Source organism: Saccopteryx bilineata, chromosome 2, assembly GCF_036850765.1.
Source record: "Saccopteryx bilineata isolate mSacBil1 chromosome 2, mSacBil1_pri_phased_curated, whole genome shotgun sequence".
Classification (NCBI taxonomy): Eukaryota; Metazoa; Chordata; class Mammalia; order Chiroptera; family Emballonuridae; genus Saccopteryx; species Saccopteryx bilineata.
In genome coordinates, this window is record NC_089491.1 from 373,408,228 (window position 1) to 373,432,381 (window position 24,154).

Genomic DNA, 24,154 nt, shown 5'->3' on the forward strand with positions numbered 1-24,154 from the left:
AGGTGTTGGCAGTGTCCTGTGGTGTCTGGCTGGGGGCCTGGCCTTCCACAGCGATCAGAAAGGTGGGTGGAATTGTTGAGCTGGATGAAGAGCAGGGCTGGGCTGTGAGTGGAGAGGAGGGGTTCCTTCCTCTATGATCAAACTCGACTTAGTGGGCATCATTGCAGAACCCTCCCATCCATCCATGCACCCATGCATGTACTAGGATGAGACTGTTAGATACCAGGATTCAGCCTCGGACACCATCCTTTAAAGGCTCCTTGAGTGAATGTATGCTTTTGGTGCTGGAGGGTAAGGGCTTGTCCTGCTGGGGGGTGGGGTGGGCAGGTGAGAGACCTGGAGTGAGGGCTCAGGCCCCAAGTGTGAAGGTGTCCTTTAAAGGACAGTCCAGCTGCAGAAATGCTCCCAGCAGCAGCTGTTCACAGGAACCCATTGTCCCCTCGGGGCTTTGTATGGACACAGAAGGGTGGGGCAGCTTTGTCTCAGGAGGCCATCAAGGGGTCCGCTCAGAGCCCCCTCATCTGGGGGACTGCAGGGGAGTCAGGTGTAGATGATCTCCAAGGGGTAGGCTCTGGAAGCCTGTAATTCTGAGTGGAGTGTAAGAATCTGGTAAACGTACTTTGGGGGGTTAATTATGATCACAAATGCTCATGAGGAAGGAGCTCAGAATAGGATTATACAGGGAGACTCTGAGTAAGTGATCCCTGGGGGAGGACTGAGTGGAGGGGTATATACTCTCAGAGGGACCCTAATTCCTGGGGGATGTCAAACTCCGAGCGACCTTAATAAGGGAGGGTCAGAATGAACTGGGAGACGGTGTCTAAGAATGTATGAGATGGGGGTGAAGATGGGAACAAGTGAGTCTGTGATTAGGGCTCCGGAGTGGGCTGGGTGGGGCAGCTCCCTCCAGGGCAGGAGCCTCTGGGCTCTGGGCGGGGAGAGTTGGAGGCAGAGCCACCAGTACTGACCAATGGGGAGAGTGCCCGTATTTGCACTCAGGAGCCTGCAAATTCCTCGGGGCTCAGATATCCGCCCGACCTCTCTCCCTCCCACCGCCCGCCTCGGGCATAAAAAGCTCCAGGTGAGCGCCTTGCCACTCCTCCTTCCGACCACAGTCCCTCCGGCCAGTGTCGCCCAGTTCTCTTTAGATATGACTTCCTACAGCTATCGCCAGTCGTCTGCTTCCTCGTCCTTCGGGGGCCTGGGCGGTGGCGCCATGCGCTTTGGAGCGGGAGGCGCCTACCGCGCGCCTAGCATCCACGGGGGCTCCGGCGGCCGTGGCGTGTCGATGTCCTCCGCCCGCTTCGTGTCCTCGTCCTCTTCTGGGGGCTACGGCGGCGGCTATATGGGCGTCCAGGCCGGGTCCGACGGGCTTCTGGTGGGCAACGAGAAGGTGACCATGCAGAACCTCAACGACCGCCTGGCCTCCTACCTGGACAAGGTGCGCGCCCTGGAGGCGGCCAACGGCGACCTAGAGGTGAAGATCCGGGACTGGTACCAGAAGCAGGGGCCTGGGCCCTCCCGCGACTACAGCCACTACTACCAGACCATCGAGGAGCTGCGGGACAAGGTGGGCGGCGGCCGAGACGCGGGAAGTGCACCTGCGGCGCAAACCAGACCTGCGGGCGGGGCGAGGCGAGGCGGGCGGGCGGCAGGCGGAGGGGTCCCGTCCAGGCGGGGGGAGGGGGGCGCCGCAGGGTCCAGCAGAGAGGAGGGATGGACGGTGGGGCCGGAAGTGGAGGCCGGGTGGGGGCACACGGGCGTGGAACGAGTTGAGTAGGTTAACGGGAGGGGCGTGGTGGCGAGTGGGCGGGGCATGTAGCGGGGGTGAGGGTGGAGGGCTGGGAGACCTAGGAAAAGGGGTCCCGAGGAGTGGGAGGACGTGGGAGACGATTGTGGGCAGTCCTGAAGTCTACCACCTCGTGGTCGCAGCAGGGAAATGAAAAGTTGGCCTGGGGGAAATCCGGTCCTCTTCGGGCCAGCCCTACCTCCTGCTTCCCCCAGTGTGGGGCCCTCTGCATTCCTTTTCTCTGACTGGACAGGTCTGGTTTCCATCACACTCAGGCCCCTCCTCTGAGGCCCAGGGACCACCAGGGGCTTGAGAGAAGCCCCGGAAAGAACAAGAGAGGCCAGCAGTGGCCCTGGCAGGTTAAAAAAGGACATAAGCTATGGCCCCTGGACATGGTAAAGGAGGGACAGACGCAGAGGCCCTGGGATTCTTTGCTTGTGGAGACTGCTGTCCGAGGACGGGGTGCAGCCGCACTTGTCTGTGTCCTGGGCTGGAGACTGGGGTCTGAGCCACAGGCTCTTTGGAGTGACCTGGGAGCCTGCACGGTGGGGCTTAGTCTCCAACCACAGAGAAGAGCTTAGACCTCTGTCCTGCTGGAGACAGATAGGAAGCCAGTGAGACATTTAATGGCCCCACATGCTGGTTCTCCCCACAACACGGTGTTCACCATGTGCCTGGCCTGGTGCTGGGAGCTGGGGGTATATAGGTCACACCTTAGACAAGAAGGGAGGGCTTTCACGCTTTGCAAATCTTGACCTATGATAGGAAATGCATTTTAAGATGTGTCCTCACATTCTGCCTCATACACACATACAGTGAAGATAAAAGTTCCTTGAAAACATCCTTACCCTACTGCAGGGGTCCCCAAACTACGGCCGCATGTGGCCCCCTGAGGCCATTTATCCGGCCCCCGCCGCACTTCCGGAAGGGACACCTCTTTCATTGGTGGTCAGTGAGAGGAGCATAGTTCCCATTGAAATACTGGTCAGTTTGTTGATTTAAATTTACTTGTTCTTTATTTTAAGTATTGTATTTGTTCCTGTTTTGTTTTTTTACTTTAAAATAAGATACGTGCAGTGTGCATAGGGATTTGTTTATAGTTTTTTTTATAGTCTGGCCCTCCAACGGTCTGAGAGACAGTGAACTGGCCCCCTGTGTAAAAAGTTTGGGGACCCCTGCCCTACTGTGTACTATCCCTTCTGATGTTATTTATATTCTGTTCTGTTTCACTTAAAAACTGCAAATTACCACCCAATACAAGGCCTAGTGTGTCATGACCTGAATTGAGCGATCCTTTCTGATATATTCTGTTCTGTTTCACTTAAAAACTATGCAAATCACCACCCAGTACAACGATGAATGCGTCATGACCTGAAAGCAAGTAGCTTAATCAATGGTGTGACCATGTCCCTCAGGTCAGAAGGACCTGATTGTGGGGGTGAACTTGGACAAGGAATTCTCAACTTCACTTCCCACCTCCGTGAAATAGGTGACTTGACATGAAAAATGAAGTGTAAGGTGTCCAGCACCTAATAGATGCCCAACAGACTTCCCTTTACTGAGGCAGAATGCTTGGAGTGGGGGGGTACAGACAAGGAGTACCCCTCCCCATACTCTCTGTCTTCCCTGCCTCCGGTTGGTTTGCATATCACTGGAGGCTGCTCCCCCTTGATACCATTTTGAGTTGCCTTGGGCACGGGCTTAGGGATTTTCTTCCCAGGCTTACCTGCCTGCCCTTCCCTATTCATCACCTAGCCCCTGGCTCAGCCTCCTGGGCAGCGGTGAGAATTCACTGCTTCAGCTTCTGGAGAGGGACTGATTCCAAGGCCTCCAGAGAGCAGGCCTGTGGGCTGTAGAGGGGTGGCTGGGGCTTGTCTCCTGGGAGCAAAGACATTCATTTGCTCCCCTCTCTCTGAAGGGTAAGTGGTGGGCAGTGTCTGTGTGCTGAACTGCCAATTTTCTGCCTTCTAGATTCTTGGTGCCACCATCGAGAACTCCAAGATTGTCCTGCAGATTGACAATGCCCGTCTGGCTGCGGATGACTTCCGAACCAAGTGAGTCTCTCTACCCTGGTGGGCTGCAGGAGCAGGGGGTGGGGGGGGGAGGCAATCCCAGGCCCTTTTGGGGCTCAGTGCCGCGGGCGGGATTGGTCCAAAGCACCCCCCCCTCCCCAGTGGGGAGGTGGGGAGGTCTTCAGAGCTACAGAGGAAATAAATGCTGGTCTCACTGCAACTCTTTCCTCTAAAAGGTTCGAGACAGAGCAGGCCCTGCGCCTGAGCGTGGAGGCCGACATCAATGGCCTGCGCAAGGTGCTGGACGAGCTGACCCTAGCTAGAGCTGACCTGGAGATGCAGATCGAAGGCTTGAAGGAAGAGCTGGCCTACCTGAAGAAGAACCACGAGGAGGTGGGTTTCTGGCTGGGCCACCCCAGCTTCCCAGGGCGGAGGACACTTGTGTCCTGTATCCTCTGACCATGGGCATAATTGCTGCAACTTTAGCATGGCCCTAGGAGTGGAGCATGGCTTCCAGGGTTCCAGCAGGGGATGGCAGCAACCCAGTCTACCCCCTAGTGCCAGCTTCTAGGGCTGCACCTGAAAATCAGCCCCCTTGGGCCTTAGGGGTTGGGGAGTGACCTGGCCCAGCCCCAGCAGTCTCTGGGCCCTGACATGCCCATCTCTGCTCTGTCTTTCCAGGAAATCAGTGCTCTGAGGGTCCAGGTGGGTGGCCAGGTCAGTGTGGAGGTGGATTCCGCTCCCGGCATTGACCTAGCCAAGATCCTGAGTGACATGAGAAGCCAGTATGAGGTCATGGCTGAGAAGAACCGGAAGGATGCTGAAGCCTGGTTCACCAGCCAGGTATGAAGGGTGCCCTTTGGGGAAGTGGCAAGGAGGGAGAGAGTGCTTGATGGTCCGAGGTGTAGGTTTGCTTCAGAGCTCATCTTCCCGCCTCCTCTCTCACTACAGTCGGAAGAGCTGAACCGGGAGGTCGCTGGCCACACGGAGCAACTGCAGATTAGCAAGACGGAGGTCACTGACCTGCGCCGCACCCTCCAGAGTCTGGAGATCGAGCTGCAGTCTCAGCTCAGCATGGTATGTGCCCTCCTCCCTGTGGGATGCACACACATGTCCTTGCGGACTTGGGCAGTCTGGGCAGTGGCTGTGCCCGTGCTCTCCCTGGAAACCAGGCTCCGCTGAATCGCCTGTTGCCTCCTTTTCCCTCCCTGCCTTCAGAAAGCTGCCCTGGAAGGCACGCTGGCGGAAACAGAGGCTCGCTTTGGAGCCCAGCTGGCACAGATCCAGGCGTTGATCAGCAGCATCGAAGCCCAGCTGAGTGACGTGCGTGCGGACACCGAGCGGCAGAACCTGGAGTACCAGCAGCTCATGGACATCAAGACGCGACTGGAGCAGGAGATCGCCACCTACCGCAGCCTGCTCGAGGGCCAGGATGCCTACTACAGCAACCTGTCCACCGGCAAGACTGCCTGAGTCCAGTCTCCTGGGCTCCCTGTCTCCAGCAGAGGGATGGATGCTTCTGGGTAGGGGCATGGGCGGGGAGGGACCCTTACCCTTGGCTCTTCAATAAAAGATTATGGCCCAAGGGAGGGAGAACCTTGGGTTTATTATTTCATGGAAATGGGCCAGGCCTTGGCTCTGTTTCAGTTTTATTTGGGCCAGAGTCCACCTTGTCCCAGGAGAGGGAAGAGGGAGGGTACTCACAAACTCTTGACTGTTATGATAATTCGTGTTTGCAGAAGTCTTCATTAACCTGTTTCTTAAAACAAGCTTATGAAATAAGCATTGCTCCCATTTTACAGAGGGGTAAACCAAGGCTTTGAGTGGTGAGGCGGTTTGTTGTATATGTAACTGTTCTAATTCACGGCAGAGGTGGGATTTGACACTGGTTTTTGCTTCCAGATTAGTTTCCTTTCAACTATCCTCCAAAGGCTGATTTTTGTGTTTATGAAATTAATGCTTACTGAGCACCTACTATGTGCCCTTTAATAAAAAAAAAAGAACAACCCTAAAAGGTAGTAAGTATGAGCTGCATCTTATACAGGAGATGGGCTCAGAGGTTAGGCAACTTTTCCAAGGCCACACAGCAAATACGTGGTCAAGTCAAGACCAGAATCCAGCTACAGTGCCAGTCCACCATATCTCCTAAGATCGACACCACTTGTCCCAAGTCCTCAGTACCTGTCAGTCTTGTTCCCTGTGGAGGCCTAGGATAGGGATCCCCTGGGGCAGTTCCTGCTGACACATTTGTCCATGTGACAGGAGAAACAGGCTTCGGGGCGAGAGCCCAGGGAGTGGGGGGGGGGTGGGCATCCCACTCAGCAGGTCTGGAGAGTGCCTGCTGGCGTGTGTCGGGGTGCAGGCACTAACACATTCATCCATTCCTGGGCAGTCCTACAAAAGCCCCTTACGCCCACCATCCCATACCTGGGCCCAGAGCCTGGAAGGGGACCCAGATGTGACCCAGACCTCCCACACAGACCCCCCAACCTGTCTTGCCAGGGGCCGGGCCAGAACGCAAGTCCCAGCTTCCTGGTACAACTCTGCCCTCAGGTGGGTTTGGTCCTGCCCCTGTGGTTTACAGCCTAGTTGCCAAGCACTGAGGCCAATTAAAGGTAAATAAGTCCCACTTCACCATGGCTGAGAGGATTAGGCTGGGTGGATCTGTTCAGGTCCCATGGATCTGGGACAGCAGGCCTGCCCTGTGAGAAAGTGGCAAGTGAGGAACACGCCCCCAGGAGGTGTGCAGGAGAATGGAATGCTGGCCGGGGCCCTACACTGTGCTGAGGAGGCCTGTGACCTTGTCATTCCCCAATGTAAAGCCAGTATCCAGGGCCACTATCATAGCCACCTGGCCCATGCAGGTTCGCACTGGATTCAGACAGATGGTAATGAAACAAACGGAGCCAAGAACTGGTGGGCCATCATCTTTAATTCTAGCTTGCACTCGGCAGGCAAGTAAAAACACACACTGGGCTCCAAAACGCACTCATTCAGTGCTCACAAAGCTACCAACTTATCCAAATTTCCTAGAATCAAAGGTTTCTAGCTCACCAGACTTATTCACCTCTGTTCCCCATCTCCTCTCTGCACAAACTCTGCACAAACTGGCTTCTCCCTCAGCACTCCACCATCTTGGCTGCTTCTCCTGGCCTCCACCATGTGTCCTCTCTCTGCTCTTCTCTCTGCTCTCTCCTCTAATGCTAATCTCAGGAGCCGAGAGAGAGCAAGCTCCTGGTCTGCCCCACTTTATAGTGCAGAAATCAAAATCTTCAATCCAATATACAAAATAGGGAAGTCTCTGATACAAAAAAGGGTGGAAAGGCTTAGTCCTAAAATCAAGCCCCAGGCTACAAGGATCCTGCCTGCCCACAGCCCGCTCCCAACACACATTAATATCACCTGGGTGACGGGCTTCCACGTGGGCAGCACCATCTTTAACAAAGTGAGCATAATATATTTTATCTGCCCAACACCCATGTTCATCTTGAAGGAAGTGTTCCTTCTGCTGTTTTCCTGTGGGTCTTGCAGTGATTAGCTTGCTTTAAATCACAGGGCTGGTGATTCCAGAGCCCAGCTTCCCTCCCAGCTGCTGCAGCCCCCAGGCCAGGAGCCCCTTTGACCACCTCCCTAGCTGTTTTCCTGCTCTGGCCTCCAGCACCCAAAGCCCCTGTCTCCCACTTAACTTCTCAGGAGGCCTTGGAACTGCAGGCTGGAGACCTGGCTGCAGCCCCAGGCTGGGACTGCCCGAGATATTTGTACCCTGTTCATGAAAGCCTCTGTTGTCACAGCCGAAACCCTGCCCCTTGCCCTAGAGGCCCCTGGAATGTGGCTGTGGGGCGGGTCTGGGGCTTCCAGGTGGGGTAGTGACTGGGTCACAGGTCTGAGTGTTGAGAATGAAGCCATCCTTTGTGTGTGTGAGTGGGGGAGAGAGGGCAAGGGTGGGGACACTTTTCTGTCTCAGTCTGGGAGCTGAAACTAGGGATTACTGTTGACAGAAGCAGCTGGGATAGAGAAGAGAGAAAGGGCCCTGGCCGGTTGACTCAGTGGTAGAGCGTTGGCTTCGTGTGTGGATGTCCCTGGTTTGATTCCTGGTCAGGGCACACAGGAGAAGCGCCTATCTACTTCTCCACCCCTTCCTCTCTTACTCCTCTCTCTCCCTGTCTTTCTCTCTTCCCTTCCTGCAGTCATGGCTCAATTGGAGTGAGTTGGCTCCAGAAGCTGAGGATGGCTCCGCGACTGCCTCAGATGCTAAGAAGAGCTAGGTTGCCGAGCAATGGAGCAATGCCCCAGATGGGCAGAGCGTCACCCCCTAGTGGGCATGCCGGGTGGATCCCGGTCAAGGCACATGTGGGAGTCTGTCTCTCTGCCTCCCCTCCTCTCACTGAATTAAAAAAGAAAAAAAATAGAGAAGGGATTGGAGGGAGGGCAAGGTCTTTCCATCTCTGCTGGCCATACGGTCACTTCAGTTTTGCAAAGCACTTCCTGTCAACCGTCAACCCTATCACTCCATTACTGTGAGTCAGACTGGGCAGGAATTATATCTATTTTCTGGATTGGTAGACTGAGGTACAGAGAGGTGACATGATTATTCAAAGCCACATACCTAATAAATGAGAAAGGAAGAATGTGAAAGTAAGTCTCCAGGCTCCAGGTAATGTTCTCTGTCCCTAGCATCTCCCTTATGTTTGAGGGTGGGGGGTGGGGGAGGGGGGGTAGTGGCCATCAAATGCTCACTGTGGCCCTGTAGCTGTTGTCTGTGTTAAGGCCTAACTTTTAAAAAAAAATGTGGTAAGAATAAATAACATACATTTTACCATCTTAACCATTTTTAAGTGTACAGTTCAGTGGTACTAAGTACATACACATTGCTGTGTAACCATCACCAACATCCATCCTCATAACTCTTATAAAATTGAGACTCTGTACCTATTAAACAATAACTCCCCATTGTCACCCCCCACCCCGCAACCAGGGTTTCACTTTCTGTCTTCATGATTTTGACAATGTTATTTATTTTTTGAGAGGGAGAGAAGGAGGGAGAGAGACAGAGAGAAGCATCAACTCCTTCCACTTAGTTGTGCACCCATTGATTGCTTCTTGTACGTGCCCTGACCAGGGCTTGAACCGGTGACCTTGGGGTCTAGCCAGCACCTTCAGGATCAAGCCAGTGCCTTTGAGATCAAGCTGGTGCCCCTGATGCACTTGGAAGAGCTCTATCCACTGCACCATTGGCCAGGGCTGATTTTGACTATGCTAAGTACCTCCTACAAGTAAAAGAATAGCCCAATTTTAAGTCAGGAACCTGACTGAGGTTTAATCACACCAGAGGTGGAGTCCAGCCGAGCTCTGTCCTTCAGGCGGCATTGCCCCCTCTCAAGCAGGAAAGGCCAGTTCTAGGGACAGCCTGTTGGCAGTGGACAAAGTTCTGAAACTGGAACAGCATCCTGGACAGGCTGCAGCCTGGGCCAAGCCAGACGGGGCCTGATCTCCACCCTGGCCATCCAAACCCACCTGGTGCTAATTCGCAGACCCCCCTAAGGCCCCACCCGGACCTGGAACTCAAAGGAGCTATTGAGACTGGAATAGGGGTTTGCAACTAGGGCAGCTGCTGCCCTGCCCGGGCCTGAGAGTGGAGGGAAAGCTGCCCCAAGGGGCTGCTGAAGGGGAACCAGGGTGCAGAAGAGGGGCTGGCTAAGGTCCAGCCCTCCCTCGCCGGGGGTGGTAGTGCGTAATTGTTCCATGTTAATTGTTGGGGCCGTAATGTCTGCAGAGGCTTTAATGAGCTATTGCTAATCTGACTTTGATTATTTTTCTTTTGGAGTAAGACAATATTCTTCCATCCATGAGACAATACCGCACTGTCTGGGCCCAGCACCCGAAGCCCCACCTCATTGTGATGCTGAGTGAGGGGAGCCCAAGCCCACCCACCCACCCAGGCCTGTGGTCCCCCTCCCACCACCCTAACTCAGGTGCAGGAATCTGGGGTCAATGAGAGGGGCCCTCTGTTCCTGCCTCTGGTTGAGTGGGGGTCAGAGGCCCATTTGAGGCCTGGCGCTGCCCCTTACTGGCTGTGCCACCTTGTCCAAATCGCTTCCCCTCTCTGAGTCCCAATTTCATTCCTTCTGAAACAGAATCAGGGATCATCTTCTGTGAACTAGGATTAGAGGAGGTGTTGGATGCAAAACGACTTTGTGAACTGTGAAGCGTGCAGTGGAAGTAAGGGGTTACTGTTATTAGAGCAATAATAACGATGATCTGCGTTGCCCATTAGCCACTGGTTATGGAAGAACGTGGGGCAGTGATGCTGCTCACAGGGCACAAGCTGATGCCCAGGGACAAAAGTCCCTTTGCTGAGTGTCCTCAGGAGTCCTAGGTGATGGATATTTACCCCACTACCTGGACCCTCAGAAGATGGGGAGCCAGGAGGAGGCCTGACGGGGGCCATTTGGGCCTCAGGGCTTCCTGGGAAGTAGGAACTGAAAGTGCCCATTTGCCACAAGGGAACTGAGACTTGAAGGTTCAAGGCAGTAACTGAGAGAGGCAGGGTTTGAACCCTGGTCCGAGGGGCGCGAGAGCCCTGTACACTGCACTGTGGTGCAGCCTGGGCCAGGAACCTTCCTCCTGACTTCTCTCTTCAGTCTTTTCCATTCTTTACTTTTTTGGGGGGTATAAACATTTTATTTTATTAATAATTTATTGGGTTTACATGGTTTGCCAAACCACACAGGTTTCCAGTGTACAACTCAATATAACACCACCTTCAGTTCAGTCTTGCATACTTCCCCAAACCCTGTTCTTCCTAAGCCTGGATCCACACCTCCCAGTGGCACTGCCCACAGGAGTCCAGGTATCCCTGAGCTGGTGGCCTCAGCGTCCTGCTCTGTGAAGTGGTGCCTCTGCCTCAGGATCTCAGCCTGCCTGCCCGGCCTCCCTGTCTCCTCCCTCCCACCGCTCAGGCACGTAGAGCCCTCTGGGTCAGGTCCCCCCCCCTACTCCCCCAGCCTTGCAGCGTTAATCTGGCCCAGCTGTGCAGCGACATGCCTCTCCCTGGGGAAGGCAGGGGCTTCCTGAAACTCGTCCCAGTCTTATCTGCAGAGGTTTGCCCCAGCGTGTCCCAGGAGTAAGCAAAGTTCCAGTGATATGTGCGGTTGGCAGGTGGTGGGATTATCAATCAGCCCCTTGTCAGCCTGGAGCCTGCTGGCTTTTGTGAGGGTGCCAGTGCCACGGGGCTGGCGCTGGGGAGGGGGAGGAGGAGGAGCGTCCATTTGAGCCGTCAGGGTAGCGACAGATGCTGTTTCTTCTGGTCACTTTAGCTGGAACTTAACTCAAGACCCCGGCCCCTATCCCCAGCCTGTCCCCATGGGCGCTGCATCCCTCCACGTGCCTCTGCCCACCGATCCCCAGAGGCCATGGCTTCCCCTGAGCCCTGTAGGCACACACGCAGGGTCTGTGAGCGGGCCAACACAGAGCGGGGATGGGCCCTGCGAGCAGGTAGCTGGCTCCTATGGGTGAGGGTCCCGGGCTGCCAGCAGCAGAGGAGCCCGGCTGAGGGCTGGGCCTTCGAGCTTCTCTAACTGCTGTGGCCTGGTGCCGCTTAGCTCCCTGCTCCCTACTCGCTCAGCGTGGAGTGTAGGAATGAACCTGAAATCCAAGTGTTAAAACCATGGCCTGGGGCAAACACCATTCATTCTGAATCATCTTTTGTTGCATTAAAAAAAAAAAAAAAAGAAAGAAAGAAAGAAAGAAAAAAACTCCGTACCAGCCACATTGAGGTGTGCAGGCAGCTGCGTTTGGAATGCAGAAGGAGTTGGCTCCTCTTTGGGGGAGGAGACGTGAACCCACAACACCCTCCAAGGGGTATATAAGGAGCCCCAGGCCAGGGGGGTGACAGGCACAGCACTCTGGTTTCAGAGCAGCCTGTACCTCCCACCGGCATCTCCTGTGCTGGCTGAGATCGCACCAGCCGCCGCCTGGCCATGAGCACCACGTTTCTGCAGACTTCCTCCACCTTTGGGGGTGGCTCTGCCCGGGGGGGTTCCCACTGGGTTGGGGGAGGCGGCTTTGGTGGAGGGAGTCTCTATGGGGGTGGTGGAAACCGAAGCATCTCAGCTTCTTCTGCAAGGTTTGTCTCTTCGGGGTCAGGAGGGGGCTTTGGGGGCGGCACAAGCTTCGGCTTCGGTGGAGGGGCTGGTAGTGGTTTTGGTGGAGGGTGCAGAGGTGGCTTTGGTGACTTCGGTGGCGGCGATGGGGGCCTCCTTTCTGGCAATGAGAAGATCACCATGCAGAACCTCAACGACCGCCTGGCCTCCTACCTGGACAAGGTGCGTGCCCTGGAGGAGGCCAACGCCGACCTGGAGGTGAAGATCCGGGACTGGTACCAGAAGCAGAGCCCGGCCAGCCCGGAGCGTGACTACAGCCGCTACTTCAAGACCATGGAGGAGCTCCGGGACAAGGTGAGCCCTCAAGGGTCAGAGAGAGGGGGCAGGTGGCAGGTGCCCTGCCCACATCTCTAACATCAGTGCTCCTGCTGCCTTGAGGAAACCCTTTCCTGCCCCGGCAGTGACAGCCCGCCAGCAACCTGGGCAAACCTGCAGCCTGGGGAGTGCTTTCCCGGTGTGCACGCCGGTGCCCATCTGCTCAACGTGGCAGTGCTGGGCGGATCCTGGGAACCTGGTCAGGACCAGTGGTGGCCACAGCGGGGGAAATGACAGAGAGCCACCACTCTCCCTGACCGCACGCCCTGCAGGACTCTGCACAAGCGTCCCTTGCTTCTTTCCCAAGAATGAGTGTAGCTTTGGAAGCCCCGAGTACCAGGGCTTCCTGCCACACCCTGAGGATGGCTTTGGTGCTAAAAGCGCTGTTGGGACTTAGAAGACCTGGAACTTGCGATGGGTTGTGCTTCCCACTCACTCACCCTGTCACTTACCTGGACCCATTCCCTCAGCTGTAAAATGTCTTCCTCAGCTGCCCTCCAGGTTCCTCCTACTGGCTGGAATGTTCTAAAGGTTCTTGGCTGTGTCAAGGTGTGCAGGGGGCCAGTGACTCCGAGCTGTCCAAAGGGAGGCTGGTGGAGTACCCCTGAGAGGGCTGTTGTCATAGCACCCCCCCACACTCTACCCACTCCACTCCTGGCCCGGCAATTCCTACGGGTGATGCCAGGCAATCCTGGCTCCTTGGTCCTTGCCCCGGAGGCAGGGGCAGAGCAAGTAGTGGGCACCTGAGATAACGTTGGACTCTGCCCCAGGGACCCTCTAGGCTTCTGTGGGAGGTGGCAGAGGAGAGGTTGTCAGTGAGAGGGGCTGACTTGGAGCACAGGGCAGGGTGAGCAGCAGGGAAGAACGAGGGATCCTCTTGGCACTCTGCCCTCTGCAGATCCTGGCGGCCACCATCGACAACTCCCGCGTCATCCTGGAGATAGACAACGCCAGGCTGGCTGCGGACGACTTCAGGCTCAAGTGTGTTCCTGACCCCTTCTCCCTTTCTGCATCCCCCACTCCCTTTTCTGGCCCTCTCTCCTCCTCCCAACTCAAGTAGCCGAGACCCACCCCCTTTCCTTACTTTGGGTTCCTTCTCTCTCCGCAGGTATGAGAACGAGCTGGCCCTGCGCCAGAGCGTGGAGGCCGACATCAACGGCCTGCGCCGGGTGCTGGATGAGCTGACCCTGGCCAAGGCCGACCTGGAGATGCAGATCGAGAGCCTGAACGAGGAGCTGGCCTACCTGAAGAAGAACCACGAGGAGGTGAGATGAGGGGTCCGCTGCACCTCCGCGTAGTTGCCTGAAGGGCTTAGTGGTTCAGACATGCAGCCCACATGCCACAACAGGGGTCCCCGTGAAGAGGAAGGACACTGTTTTCCGGTGTCCCAGACCCCTTTCCCTCTCTCATCCATAGCCAGGGGGAACTGCTCTCCTGATCTGCTCTAGGAGCTGCTGCAAGGGCCCTACTGTCTTGCGGTCCTCCCTGGTAGCAGCTAGAGAGGGGGAGAGACCCCGAGAGCTCGGAGGGGGAGGGGGACATGCGATCGAACCTTTTCCTGAGCGGTGGGAAACAGAGGCTGGCTGGGTACAGGGGGCGAGCCAGGTCACGTAGTGAGTTAGGGATGATCAGGATCGGCAGGTGGGACCTGGTCATCCCTTTCCCTCTCCCCTGCCCTCTGTCACCACGCTGCAGGAGATGAGGGAGTTCAGCAGCCAGCTGGCCGGCCAGGTCAACGTGGAGATGGACGCAGCCCCGGGCGTGGACCTGACCCGCGTGCTGGCGGAGATGAGGGAGCAGTACGAGGCCATGGCTGAGAAGAACCGCCGAGATGCGGAGGCCTGGTTCTTCAGCAAGGTGAGCCTGACCTCCCGGCCGGCCCCAGCTCCCCAGGTCCCCCAGGAAGTCCACGGGGCTCACTTCTCTGTGTGTGACCTACAGACTGAGGAGCTGAACAAGGAGGTGGCCTCCAGCACAGAGATGATCCAGACCAGCAAGACAGAGGTCACAGACCTGAGGCGCACCTTGCAGGGGCTGGAGATCGAGCTGCAGTCCCAGCTCAGCATGGTATGGCCACGCCACCCCACCCCACCCCACCCTCACCTATCCCACCTTCCGTGGCTGGTTAAGCCAATCATTCCCAAGCCCCCACCGTGGGGGTTCCCTGCGTCCATTCCACGCCTCTCCCCGTGCCCCTGGTGCTTCCTTCTAGCCTGACGTGCTGTCTGTCGATCTGTTGCCCCACCAGAAAGCCGGGCTGGAGAGCTCGCTGGCGGAGACGGAGTGCCGCTACGCCACGCAGCTGCAGCAGATCCAGGGGCTCATCAGCGGCCTGGAGACCCAGCTGGGCGAGCTCCGCTGCGAGATGGAGGGTCAGAACCAGGAGTACAAGCTCCTGCTGGACATCAAGACGCGGCTGGAGCAGGAGATCGCCACCTACCGCGACCTGCTGGAGGGCCAGGATGCCAGGCAGGGGCAGGGCCCAGAGGGAGGAATGAGGACAGGACGGGGCCAGGTGTGGTCGGGGCGGAGAGTCACCTGGGGGTTGATCGTGCAGCAGCGGAGGAGAGCTGGGTGAGGAGGAGGAAGGGCTCCGGATTCTGCACTCTGGTCTTTGGATGCTACCTTGAGCAGGTCCTATCCCCTCTCTCTTGGACCTGTGTGTGTTCTGTAAATGACAGCCATTGGGCTAGTGCTGGTTCCATTCCATGCACGAAACAGGTGGTGTTAGTGTAGGTCAGAGTCTGTCTGCAGGGGGTGGCTTGTCTGGACACTCTCTCAGCCTCTAGAGAACTCAGCTGTGGGGGTGGTGGAGGTAGGGGGGCCGGGGAGGCCTGCTGAGCTGGCTCCCGGAGCCTTCCTTAAGGAGACCTGAGCTTCTGCCTTTGCTTACATCTGCCCCCCGCCCCCCCATTTCAGGATGGCTGGCGTTGGCACCAGAGAAGGTAAGAAGGCTTAGCTCTTCCTGAATGGGGAGGGGAGTGGTTGAAACCACCATTCCCCTTGGAATGGGGAAGAAGGAGAAATATGCCAATCATCCCAGTGGAGCAGGGACATGCCCATTCCATTCGATATCTCTTCCCCAGTGGAAGCTTCTATTATATGATATGAGAAGTGGGGTTGAAGATTTAGTGAGAACCTTCCAGGCTGTCCAGGGTGTAGCTTCCCCAGGCCCCACCTTCATGCACTTAACATTAAGATGCCAGGCTTGCTCCCTGGTCACGTGCAGTTTAAAACCCTGACTTGCTCACTGCGGGGCACACTTGATGCTGCCACCTCCCATCTCTACGATGAGTAATTCAGCACCAGCCCTTTTGGCAGCTGTTGAAGGATAGGCCCATGGCCACTGTCAGGGGTGCTGTCCAGCTCTCCCAGAGCTCAGCCAAGGTCCTGACCCCCGTGGGAGTGGAGGGCAGGGAGGGTGCCGCACTCTAAAGCTTGCTCCTTCTTTCCAGCCTCCCTGGGAGGTGGCGGTGGCAGCAAACTCCGCATCAACGTTGAGGAGTCAGTGGATGGGAAGGTGGTTTCTTCCCGAAAGGGAGAAATCTAAGTGCCCAGCGCAGAAGAGATGTCCCTCGCCACGCCCGTCCTCCCCAGGCTGAGCAGAGGACTGACCAGAGCGGCTGGAAAAGCAAACTCGTTTCTGCCAGAGAGTCCAGCTCAAGAGCTCTCTTGTTGCCTTGTTTGTAGTTTTGCTTGCTCCCCTCTCTCTGCCCTTCAGCTCTCCCCACCTTTGTGTAACAAGTTCTCTTGTTTTGTGTCTGTCCATGCAATAAAAAATTATTTTTCCTTTATCAAATATCTTTCCTCTTCTTTTTTTTCTTTTTGAGAGAGAGAGAAAAAGAGAGAGAGAGAGAAGAGAGAGATATGAGAAGCAGCAACTCCTAGTTGCAGTACTTTAGTCGTTCATTGATTGCTTCTCATTCGTGCCTGACCAGGGGATTCCAGCCAAGCCAGTGACTCCTTGCTCAAGCCGGTGACCTTAGTCTTCAAGACAGCAACCTTGGGATCATGTTGATCCCAAGGTTCAAGCCGGTGACCCCACACTCAAGTTGGCGAGCATGCACTCAAGCCGATTGAACCCGTCCTCAAGCCTGTGACCTGGGCATTTCAAACCTGGGTTCTCAGCGTCCCAGGTCAATGCTCTATCCATTATGCCACTGCCTGGTCAGGCTCAAATATCTCTTTTTCTTGTTGAGGTCTCTGAGGAGGCCCAGGGCCCACATGTTGACATCTCTCCCCACTTTGGCCTCTTCCCTGCATGGTCATAATTCATTCGTTAGGGTCCCCAGAGTGCCTGGGACAAATCCATGCTGCTCAGGTGACTTGCTGTTCTGACTTACTCCATTTGGTCCTCATGGAAGCGGGAGGTGGGGGTGGGTGAGGAGGTGGTTACTCAAAGCAGTTTTGTCAACTTAGCACAGAACTTGACATACTGACTAATTATTTACCCAATGACTGGCTGCATGGATGGCACTGGTTCACCACTGTATGGTTGGCACTGTGCTAGGCACACCCACCCATGGGTCTCATTCAATACTCACAACTGTGGGTGGTCGGGATTGATTACTCTCATCTTAAAGATGAGAAAACTTGGAACTTAACCAGCCGTGGTGCAGTGGATAGAGTGTTGATCCAGAATGCTGAGGTCCCTGATTCGAAACCCTGAGGTCGCTGGCTAGAGCGGAGGCTCATCGGCTTGAGTGCAGGCTTTCCAGCTTGAGTGTGTGGTTGCTGTCTTGAGCATGGGACCATAGACATAATCCCAAAGGTCACTGGCTTGAAGCCCAAGGTCACTGGCTTGAGCAAGGGGTCACTGGCTGGGCTAGAGCCCCTCAACACCCCACCCCCCAATCCGCCTCGCCATTTTGCATGTACAAAAAGCAATCAACGAACAACAAAAGTGAAGCAATTACGAGTTAATGCTTTTCTGTCTCTCCTTTTTCTCTCTCTCCCTTCCTGTCTTTCTCTATCTCTAAAAAAATAAAAATAAAAATAAAAAGGCAATAATAATAAAAAAAAAAGATGAGGAAACTTAGAGATGAAGGTGGAGAGGTGCAGGACTCTCCCAGTGGCCTCATGGATGACTAGTAAGGGGCCAGGCTGGGACTGAGCCTCGCATTTGTATGACTCCCAGACCAGGGCTTCTTCTGGGACCTCAGGCCCCAGCCCTTCACAGCTCATTGCCAGGATCTTCCTCCTCACTTCCGGCCCTCGCCACATGTGTTATTTGAACCTCCCTTCTTCCCAGCCTGGCACATGTCACCTCCAGTGTGGCAGAGCCAGTTCCCATCTCTACCCTCCTACAAAGCTGGCCCTCATTTCCCCTGAAGCCACCATCTCCTCTGCAGAAAGCACTTAAAGTGCCCAGGAAGAAAGACACCAGCTCCAGGAAGCCCTCCCTGATTTCCCTAAGCTTAAATCCAAAGCAACACCAGCCTCTATTGACCTCCTCTGTCCAAATCCCACTCCTGACCCCAGTCTCCACTCTCAGGCCTATCAGAGCAATGCCATCCATGCACATCTGATTTGGTGCCTCTGGTCTGGGGCTGGTTCCTCTGGTATTCTCAGCCCTGGAAAGAGGGCAGGGAATGAGGAAGTGGAGAACTCTGGGTGGCTGGGCTGGGTGAGTGGGGAGAGGGAGAACTGGTTTCCTAGTCCTGCTGGAAAGAGCAGGTTGGGGTGCCTCTGTTATCCTGAGAATCTGATCACTTTGGGGGAGAACCAAACCCTCTGAGGGGCCCCTTGGGTCTTGCTGTGCGAAACTCCTTGCCCAGCAGCCCTGGTTGGAGAGAAGCTGACGCCTGTGCATCTGTGGAGATTTAATCTAGAATGCGTCTCCTGAGTACACACTTTGAGACCAGGTTTCCCTGGGGCTGGAGGGAGGAAACGAAATTTATGGAGTTTCTGCACCGTGCCAGGCTCTGGGCAGGGCATTCAATAGATGGCATCTCATTTACTCTCCCAACAGCTCTGCCTTCAGAGTCAGATTTCAGAAGAGGAAATGGAGGCCCAGGGAAGTTAAGACACTTGAATAAAGTCATAAACTGGGGAATAGCGAAACTGAATCCAAGACCTGTCTCTCTGATTCCAGACCCTTGCTCTCCCCTGACGTCAGGAGGGTGACAGAAGATGGACATACCTTTCTTACCAGGATGTTCTCATCTGAAACCCACTCCTTAACCTTTGTGGGCAGCCATTCAAGTGTCATACAGCCATATGGTCAGAAGGATTGTCCTTGCATCTAAGCTTGGTCTCTCATGCTGTGGATTAAGCTTATGCTGAAGCCCAAAGCACCAGGTGCATGTCTCCAACATCCTGGGAGCAGCCAGGCTCCTTCCTGAGACTCTCGGACCCAATGGCCTGGCTCTTGCCCCTGCCTCACCCCCTCAGGGCCCCTGTTGAGAAAATCCTCAGCCTTCTAAGCAGTCAGCAAAGCAGTTTCCAGCCTTTAATTTGCAGGAATAACAACCCCTGAAAAGGTACAGAGAGGCAAGGCAAGGCTTGGCCCTCATTCTGCAGGCCTTGTCTCAGGGCTGGACCCTGAGCCAGGGGAGAGGGGAGCAGTTTCTCTCTCCCTGGAGGACCCGTTCCTGCTCTCCTGGGATGCCAGAAGAAGCTGTGAGAGAGGTCCTTGAACTTGTCAAGTCCTGTCCCTTACCTGACCCTAGAGTGAGATGCCCACACCCAGGGCTAGCTCATGCCAGGCTGAGCCCTTAAATAGTCTGTGGCAGAGATGTCCCGCCTTCTGCCTGCCCCTGGGCTGGGGTTGGGCTTGGATTCCAGCCAATCTGAGAAGCAGGCATTGAGCCTCCCTTTTCCCCACAGAGAGGACAGTTTAGGGACTCGGGATTAGGGCCCTGGGAGTGTCCTTGGCTCAGGCTGGGCTTCCTAGAGCAAGCATGGGACGTGCCCGCTACTCTCTCCCTGAGGACTTCGGCTGGTCCTTGTTCCTCTCTGGGTCTCAGTTTCCCCGACACGATGATCTCAAGGTCTCTGTGAGTCGATCTCGGAGCTCAGCGGGGAGTCCATGCAGCGAGATCTGCGACAGCAGGGCCGTGTCCGCCCAGAGCATGGCTGTGTTCTCAGCGCGGCGCTGCACAAACGCCACACTAATGTGCACACTCGCTTCTCCTTTGCTTTCCTGCCTTGGATGTGACGCTGGATGTTTACTAGCATTTTCGGTGTGCTCCCACCTGGTGCTTGCCTGTCCCTCCGTGGGCAGCTGGTGGCACCTGGGAAATGAGATGACAGCTTTTTCCATGAGGTCTGAAGCTGGGGTGACCCCACTGGATGCCACTTCAGTTTGCCACTCCTCACTGAGAGCTGGCAGCCAGCGTGCCCGTGGGACGGCTTCTCAGGCCTCCGTGGAGAGCTTCCCTGTGCCAGGAGCAGTGTGCGGAGGTTTATTAGACAAAGACCTTGTCCTCAGGGGACGGAAGACCGAGTGGGGGAATAAAATAGGAATGCCACTGACTGTCACTTGTCTGGTTGTTGTGAGTGCCATGCTGGCTGCAGGGACCAGAGAGGGAGGCAAAGCAATGTGATGGCACAGGATGGAGGCCGAGGAGAATTTTCGGCCTGGTCACCTAACAACTCTGAGCTTGGCATCGCCTCATCTGTAAAAGGGTGGTGAGAGCAGCCTTCCACCGGCCCGGCCAGCGCCCCCATGTCACGTGCTTCTCAAATACAAACTCATCTAATACCTGTTTTTCAGCTGCAGCCCCTCAGGCACTGAAGGCTGAGTAACATTTCCAAGGTCACACAGCTAGTCGATGGCGGATGTAAGGTTGAAACTCAAGCCCACCTAATTTAAAGCTTTTGCTGATCTTGCTGGGTTTCTGGGAAGCTCTGGTGGCATAAAAAGGATTTTAGAAAGGCGGGTACTACAGAGAAGTAAGGGTCTGGAGCACCGAGGCTAGTCTGCAGAAGGCTCCTGGGCATTGCTGGGTCAAGCAGGCATTTCTGGGGCAGGGCGTTGCCCAGAGGGCCTGGTCTGGTGCCTGGAAGGGTCTGCCTTTCAGGAGAGGCCCCTCCCTTGTGGGAGCACCTCAAGGCTCTTTGGGAGGTGGGTCAGCCATCCTGGGCTCCAGGCCTCCTGTGGTCCAGGGAGGGAGGATCCGAGATCCAAGCAAGGAACCCTGGATTTGGAGCTTGGGGACAGTGTGTAAGACTCTGATCTGCAGATGAACAATCTGGTGACCACGGGCAAACTTTGAGAACCAGAGACTCAGAAAGGAAATTATGGAGGAAACTTAAGAAGTCTTTCCAGTGTAAGGCCTATAATGAGTTGAGTTGTACATACAGGCATTTCTTCTTGTGCCCCACTGCCCTGGGCCTTGGCATTCTGGGCCTCAGTTTCCCCACATGTGAAATGAGGGGACTGGATGGGAAAGTTCTACGACAATTTGTCTCTGACATTCTGCACTGTGAGTATTCTCATTAGCTCTGAGCTTTGGAACTCACGCCAGAGACGGACATCAGACAGGCTGACCCATTAGGCCATTGGCTGCACAGTCTTTGTCACTGTGAGAAGCAGGACCATCTATCAGCCAGACCCCGGGTGATGGGGGCCTGGGACTGGAGAAGTCAACAGAAGACACCCCTGTTTGGATAGGATGGCATTAACACTGGCCTGAAAGGGATTTACCAGCTAGAGGCTAAGGGCACAGACCCTGGAGACAGAGCTTTAAATCTTGGCTCTGACACAATCAAGTTCGGGCAATGTATTTAACTTCTCTGGGCCTCAGTTTCCCTCATCTGAAAAAAAGGGTATGATTAAAGTAGTCATGTTGTGTTGAAGACCAAATGAAGTCATGCAGATAGAGTGTTCAAGAAATGTTAGCGTTAATTTATTATCTTTTAACACATATAGAACGGAACACGCAGCGATCATACATGGAGTTCACAGGAAGTCTCTAAGACATCAGGTGGGGTAGAGCCAGACAGAGGCCAAGTTTAAATCTTGACTTCATGGTGACCTTGGTCTAGTGGCTTGTTCTCCTAGGACCTCATCTATAAAATGGGGCCGGTAAACACTTCTCTGGTTGCTGTATGGACTCAAAGACAATGTGCTGAGCGCAGCCTCATTTGTAGGGGCGCTCACGAATACCTCATTCCTTCTCCCTCCCTGAAACTTACTGGGGAGGGGACTGAATTTGGTGTGATTTCACCAGAAAGCAAAATAGAAAGCTCAAGACACGCGAGCAGTACCTCAGCCCAGTCCTGCCCAATTAGAACCAGAACCAGGAGAGGGGAAACTGGGTCGCCAGGGTGGGACTCTGCCCAGTTTCCCCCAGGAAAGCCTGTCATGTGTCCCCAAATGCTGTGGGCCCTGGGGTTCACCATGGGTCAGAGGACGGCATTCCTGTGTCAAAGCAGCACAAGTCCCTCCGGGGTGGGGAGAGGAGGGGCCGTGCCTTGACCCCGTGAAGGGAGGCATGTCATGACCACCCCGTGTTTGCACTGTGGGGCTTTGCAGGATCTGTGGCATTGTTCCTCTGAGGGGCGTTGGCCAGAACCTGCTCGGCAGCCCCGGGAGGATCGTCACTCCAGGCCTGGCAGGTTCCATTAATCACCTTTTTGTCAGTTTTGATCCTTTACTGAGAGAGCCAGAGCTCCTGCTTCGGGCTGAATCAAACCTTTTCAGAGGGAGAGCTGAGCCATCAGGTTGGGGCAGCAGGGCGGGGGCAGCTCAGGGGCAGCCCAAATCCCTGGGCTCTCAGAGGTCTCTGAGTGCCCATGGCGCTCCCTGCCTCTCTCCCTGGTGCTGATAACCTGTTGGGTAAAACACAGGCTGGATTCTCTCCCTGCAGAAAACAAAGGGCAAGAGAGCCCTGACTCAGATCCCTCCTTTCTGGTCTTGCTTGCTGAATCAGCCAGGGGTTTCTAGAATAACCTCCAGCCTGTGCCACCCTACGCCATCTTCTGGCCCGGTCCCATCCAGACCCTCCCTCTGGCTGGTATGGGCCGGAAGACTGCTCCCAAGCAGTCATTCACAACAACGCTGGCCCCAAGTCCAGGGTCCTCCATTCTCAGACCTGGAACCTTCTCCTTCTATCCTAGGCTCTGAGTGGTCACCTCAAGGTCCTTTTCTTCCAGCCTGAGCGGTGAGGAAACCTCTGGCTGGGTTACTAAGCAGTGACTGAGTTGCATCCACTTTTCAGGAGAGACCCTGGCCCCAGGCCCTGGATCACATCCTCTAATGTGGCCTCACAGTCAAATACTCACAAGCTGAGACAGGTGTCCTGCGGTACTGCAAGGCCTTCTTTCCGGGCTGCGCGTCGGAGGCAGCTGGTGCAATGGCGGCCTGACACACGCGGGTCAGGCTGGTCCAGGGCTTCTCAACCGCGATACTATTGACCCTTCGGGCGAGGGAATTCTTTATTGTGGGGTTGTTCTGTGCACGTAGGATGTTTAACAGCAATCCTCGCTTCTGTCCTCCAGATACCAGGAGCAGCCCCCTGTAGTGACAACCATGTTTCTAGACATTGTCCAATGTCCCCTGGGGAGTAAAATAGCCCCGAGACTGAGAACCTCTGGCTTGATCTACGGTGACAGAAACTGGAATGTGGTTGTCTTAGGGGTGTGGGGTGTGGGAGAAGGCACAGGAGCTTATGGAGTGCTGGAAGGTTTTGGGTGGCGGTCATCGAGGTGGACACATCCTTAAAACTTCATACTTAAGTAAAAATGCTTTAAATTAGACACATGATTTGCACATTTATTATATGAAAACTATGCCTAAGAAATGAGCGTTAATGTCAGACAGAACCAGACTTGGGTTTCAGTCCTGGCTCCACCTTTGAGCTCAGTTTCCTCCTGTGTAAAATGAGGATAACAGTAGGACCCATCTCACTAGTTGTTGCAAAGATTAAACTTTTTTTTTTTTTTTTTTTTTTTTACGGAGACAGAGAGAGAGTCAGAGAGAGGGATAGATAGGGACAGACAGACAGGAACAGAGAGAGATAAGAAGCATCAATCATCAGTTTCTCATTGCGACACCTTAGTTGTTCATTGATTGCTTTCTCATATGTGCCTTGACCGTGGGCCTTCAGCAGACCAAGTAATGCCTTGCTCGAGCCAGAAACCTTGGGTCCAAGCTGGTGAGCTTTGCTCAAACCAGATGAGCCCACGCTCAAGCTGGCGACCTCGGGGTCTCGTACTTGGGTCCTCCGCATCCCAATCTGATGCTCTATCCACTGCACCACGGCCTGGCCAGGCAATTATTAAACTTCTTTAGAGTCACTAGGATAAAGTTCATAGCCCAGTGCCTGCATGTGGTGAAAGACTTGAGGGTATGATCTATTATAAGGTATAAGGTTGCTTTCTCTTTCTGTGCCTCAGTTTCCCCAGCTGCGTTGGATGGTTCTTAAGATCTCTGATACCGTGACTTTATCTGATGGTCTTGGGGCCATTTTCTTCTTAGCTTACTTTTAAGGTCATTGATTCTGCAGGACCAAGCAAAATTTGTCATCAGAGTTGCTGGAAGCACTGGGGTAGAGGTAGAGGTAATGCTAAGAAAGATGCAAAACATTCTGGTCGGAAGTTTTAGAAATAGGAAGAAGGGAGGCTGAGGGCCGCTGTGACCTCGCAAAGTACAGGGCCACTGTGAAGCCACCTCTCCCTTCACAGAGGCTCCCTGCAAAGTCTTTGCAGCTTGGTCCCCATTCCAATACCGGGTGGGGCCGAGAGCCTCCGGAGTGAGTTCCTTAAGTGGAGAGGTGAAACAGAATTCAGTTGTCAAATGGCAATCTCAAGCAGAACACCGTTCCCTCTGAATCATCCCTTTTGTTAAGGATTTAAAAAAAAAAAGTCTCCCCCCTCAAGGCACAACCCACCCTGAAGGGCAGAGGTAACTGGGCTTGTGGGAAACAAAC

At 54.9% G+C, this 24,154-nt stretch overlaps 2 protein-coding genes across 2 annotated transcripts; both read left to right on the plus strand.

Annotated features, from left to right (window-relative positions):
• Nucleotides 1–1,044: 1,044 nt before the first annotated feature.
• On the plus strand, nucleotides 1,045–5,815 carry KRT19 (keratin 19). Its single transcript, XM_066263653.1, has 6 exons — nucleotides 1,045–1,570; nucleotides 3,761–3,843; nucleotides 4,038–4,194; nucleotides 4,483–4,644; nucleotides 4,753–4,878; nucleotides 5,020–5,815. Exons 1-6 carry the CDS (start codon nucleotides 1,151–1,153, stop codon nucleotides 5,272–5,274), a joined length of 1,203 nt encoding a protein of 400 aa, XP_066119750.1. The 5' UTR covers nucleotides 1,045–1,150; the 3' UTR covers nucleotides 5,275–5,815.
• Nucleotides 5,816–11,664: 5,849 nt separating this feature from the next.
• On the plus strand, nucleotides 11,665–16,077 carry LOC136326974 (keratin, type I cytoskeletal 15). Its single transcript, XM_066263654.1, has 8 exons — nucleotides 11,665–12,257; nucleotides 13,177–13,259; nucleotides 13,387–13,543; nucleotides 13,974–14,135; nucleotides 14,220–14,345; nucleotides 14,527–14,747; nucleotides 15,198–15,223; nucleotides 15,734–16,077. The coding sequence occupies exons 1-8, from the start codon at nucleotides 11,781–11,783 to the stop codon at nucleotides 15,826–15,828; spliced, it is 1,347 nt and encodes a 448-aa protein (XP_066119751.1). The 5' UTR covers nucleotides 11,665–11,780; the 3' UTR covers nucleotides 15,829–16,077.
• The last annotated feature ends 8,077 nt before the right edge of the window (nucleotides 16,078–24,154 follow it).

Excerpts from the sequence above, each read along its gene's own strand:
- KRT19 (XM_066263653.1), top strand. The coding sequence starts at position 1,151 with ATGACTTCCTACAGCTATCGCCAGTCGTCTGCTTCCTCGTCCTTCGGG. Across the intron at positions 3,844-4,037 it reads GCGGATGACTTCCGAACCAA|GTTCGAGACAGAGCAGGCCC; the intron begins GTGAGTCTCTCT and ends TTCCTCTAAAAG. Across the intron at positions 4,645-4,752 it reads AAGCCTGGTTCACCAGCCAG|TCGGAAGAGCTGAACCGGGA; the intron begins GTATGAAGGGTG and ends CTCTCACTACAG.
- LOC136326974 (XM_066263654.1), top strand. The coding sequence starts at position 11,781 with ATGAGCACCACGTTTCTGCAGACTTCCTCCACCTTTGGGGGTGGCTCT. Across the intron at positions 14,136-14,219 it reads AGGCCTGGTTCTTCAGCAAG|ACTGAGGAGCTGAACAAGGA; the intron begins GTGAGCCTGACC and ends TGTGACCTACAG. Across the intron at positions 14,346-14,526 it reads TGCAGTCCCAGCTCAGCATG|AAAGCCGGGCTGGAGAGCTC; the intron begins GTATGGCCACGC and ends TTGCCCCACCAG.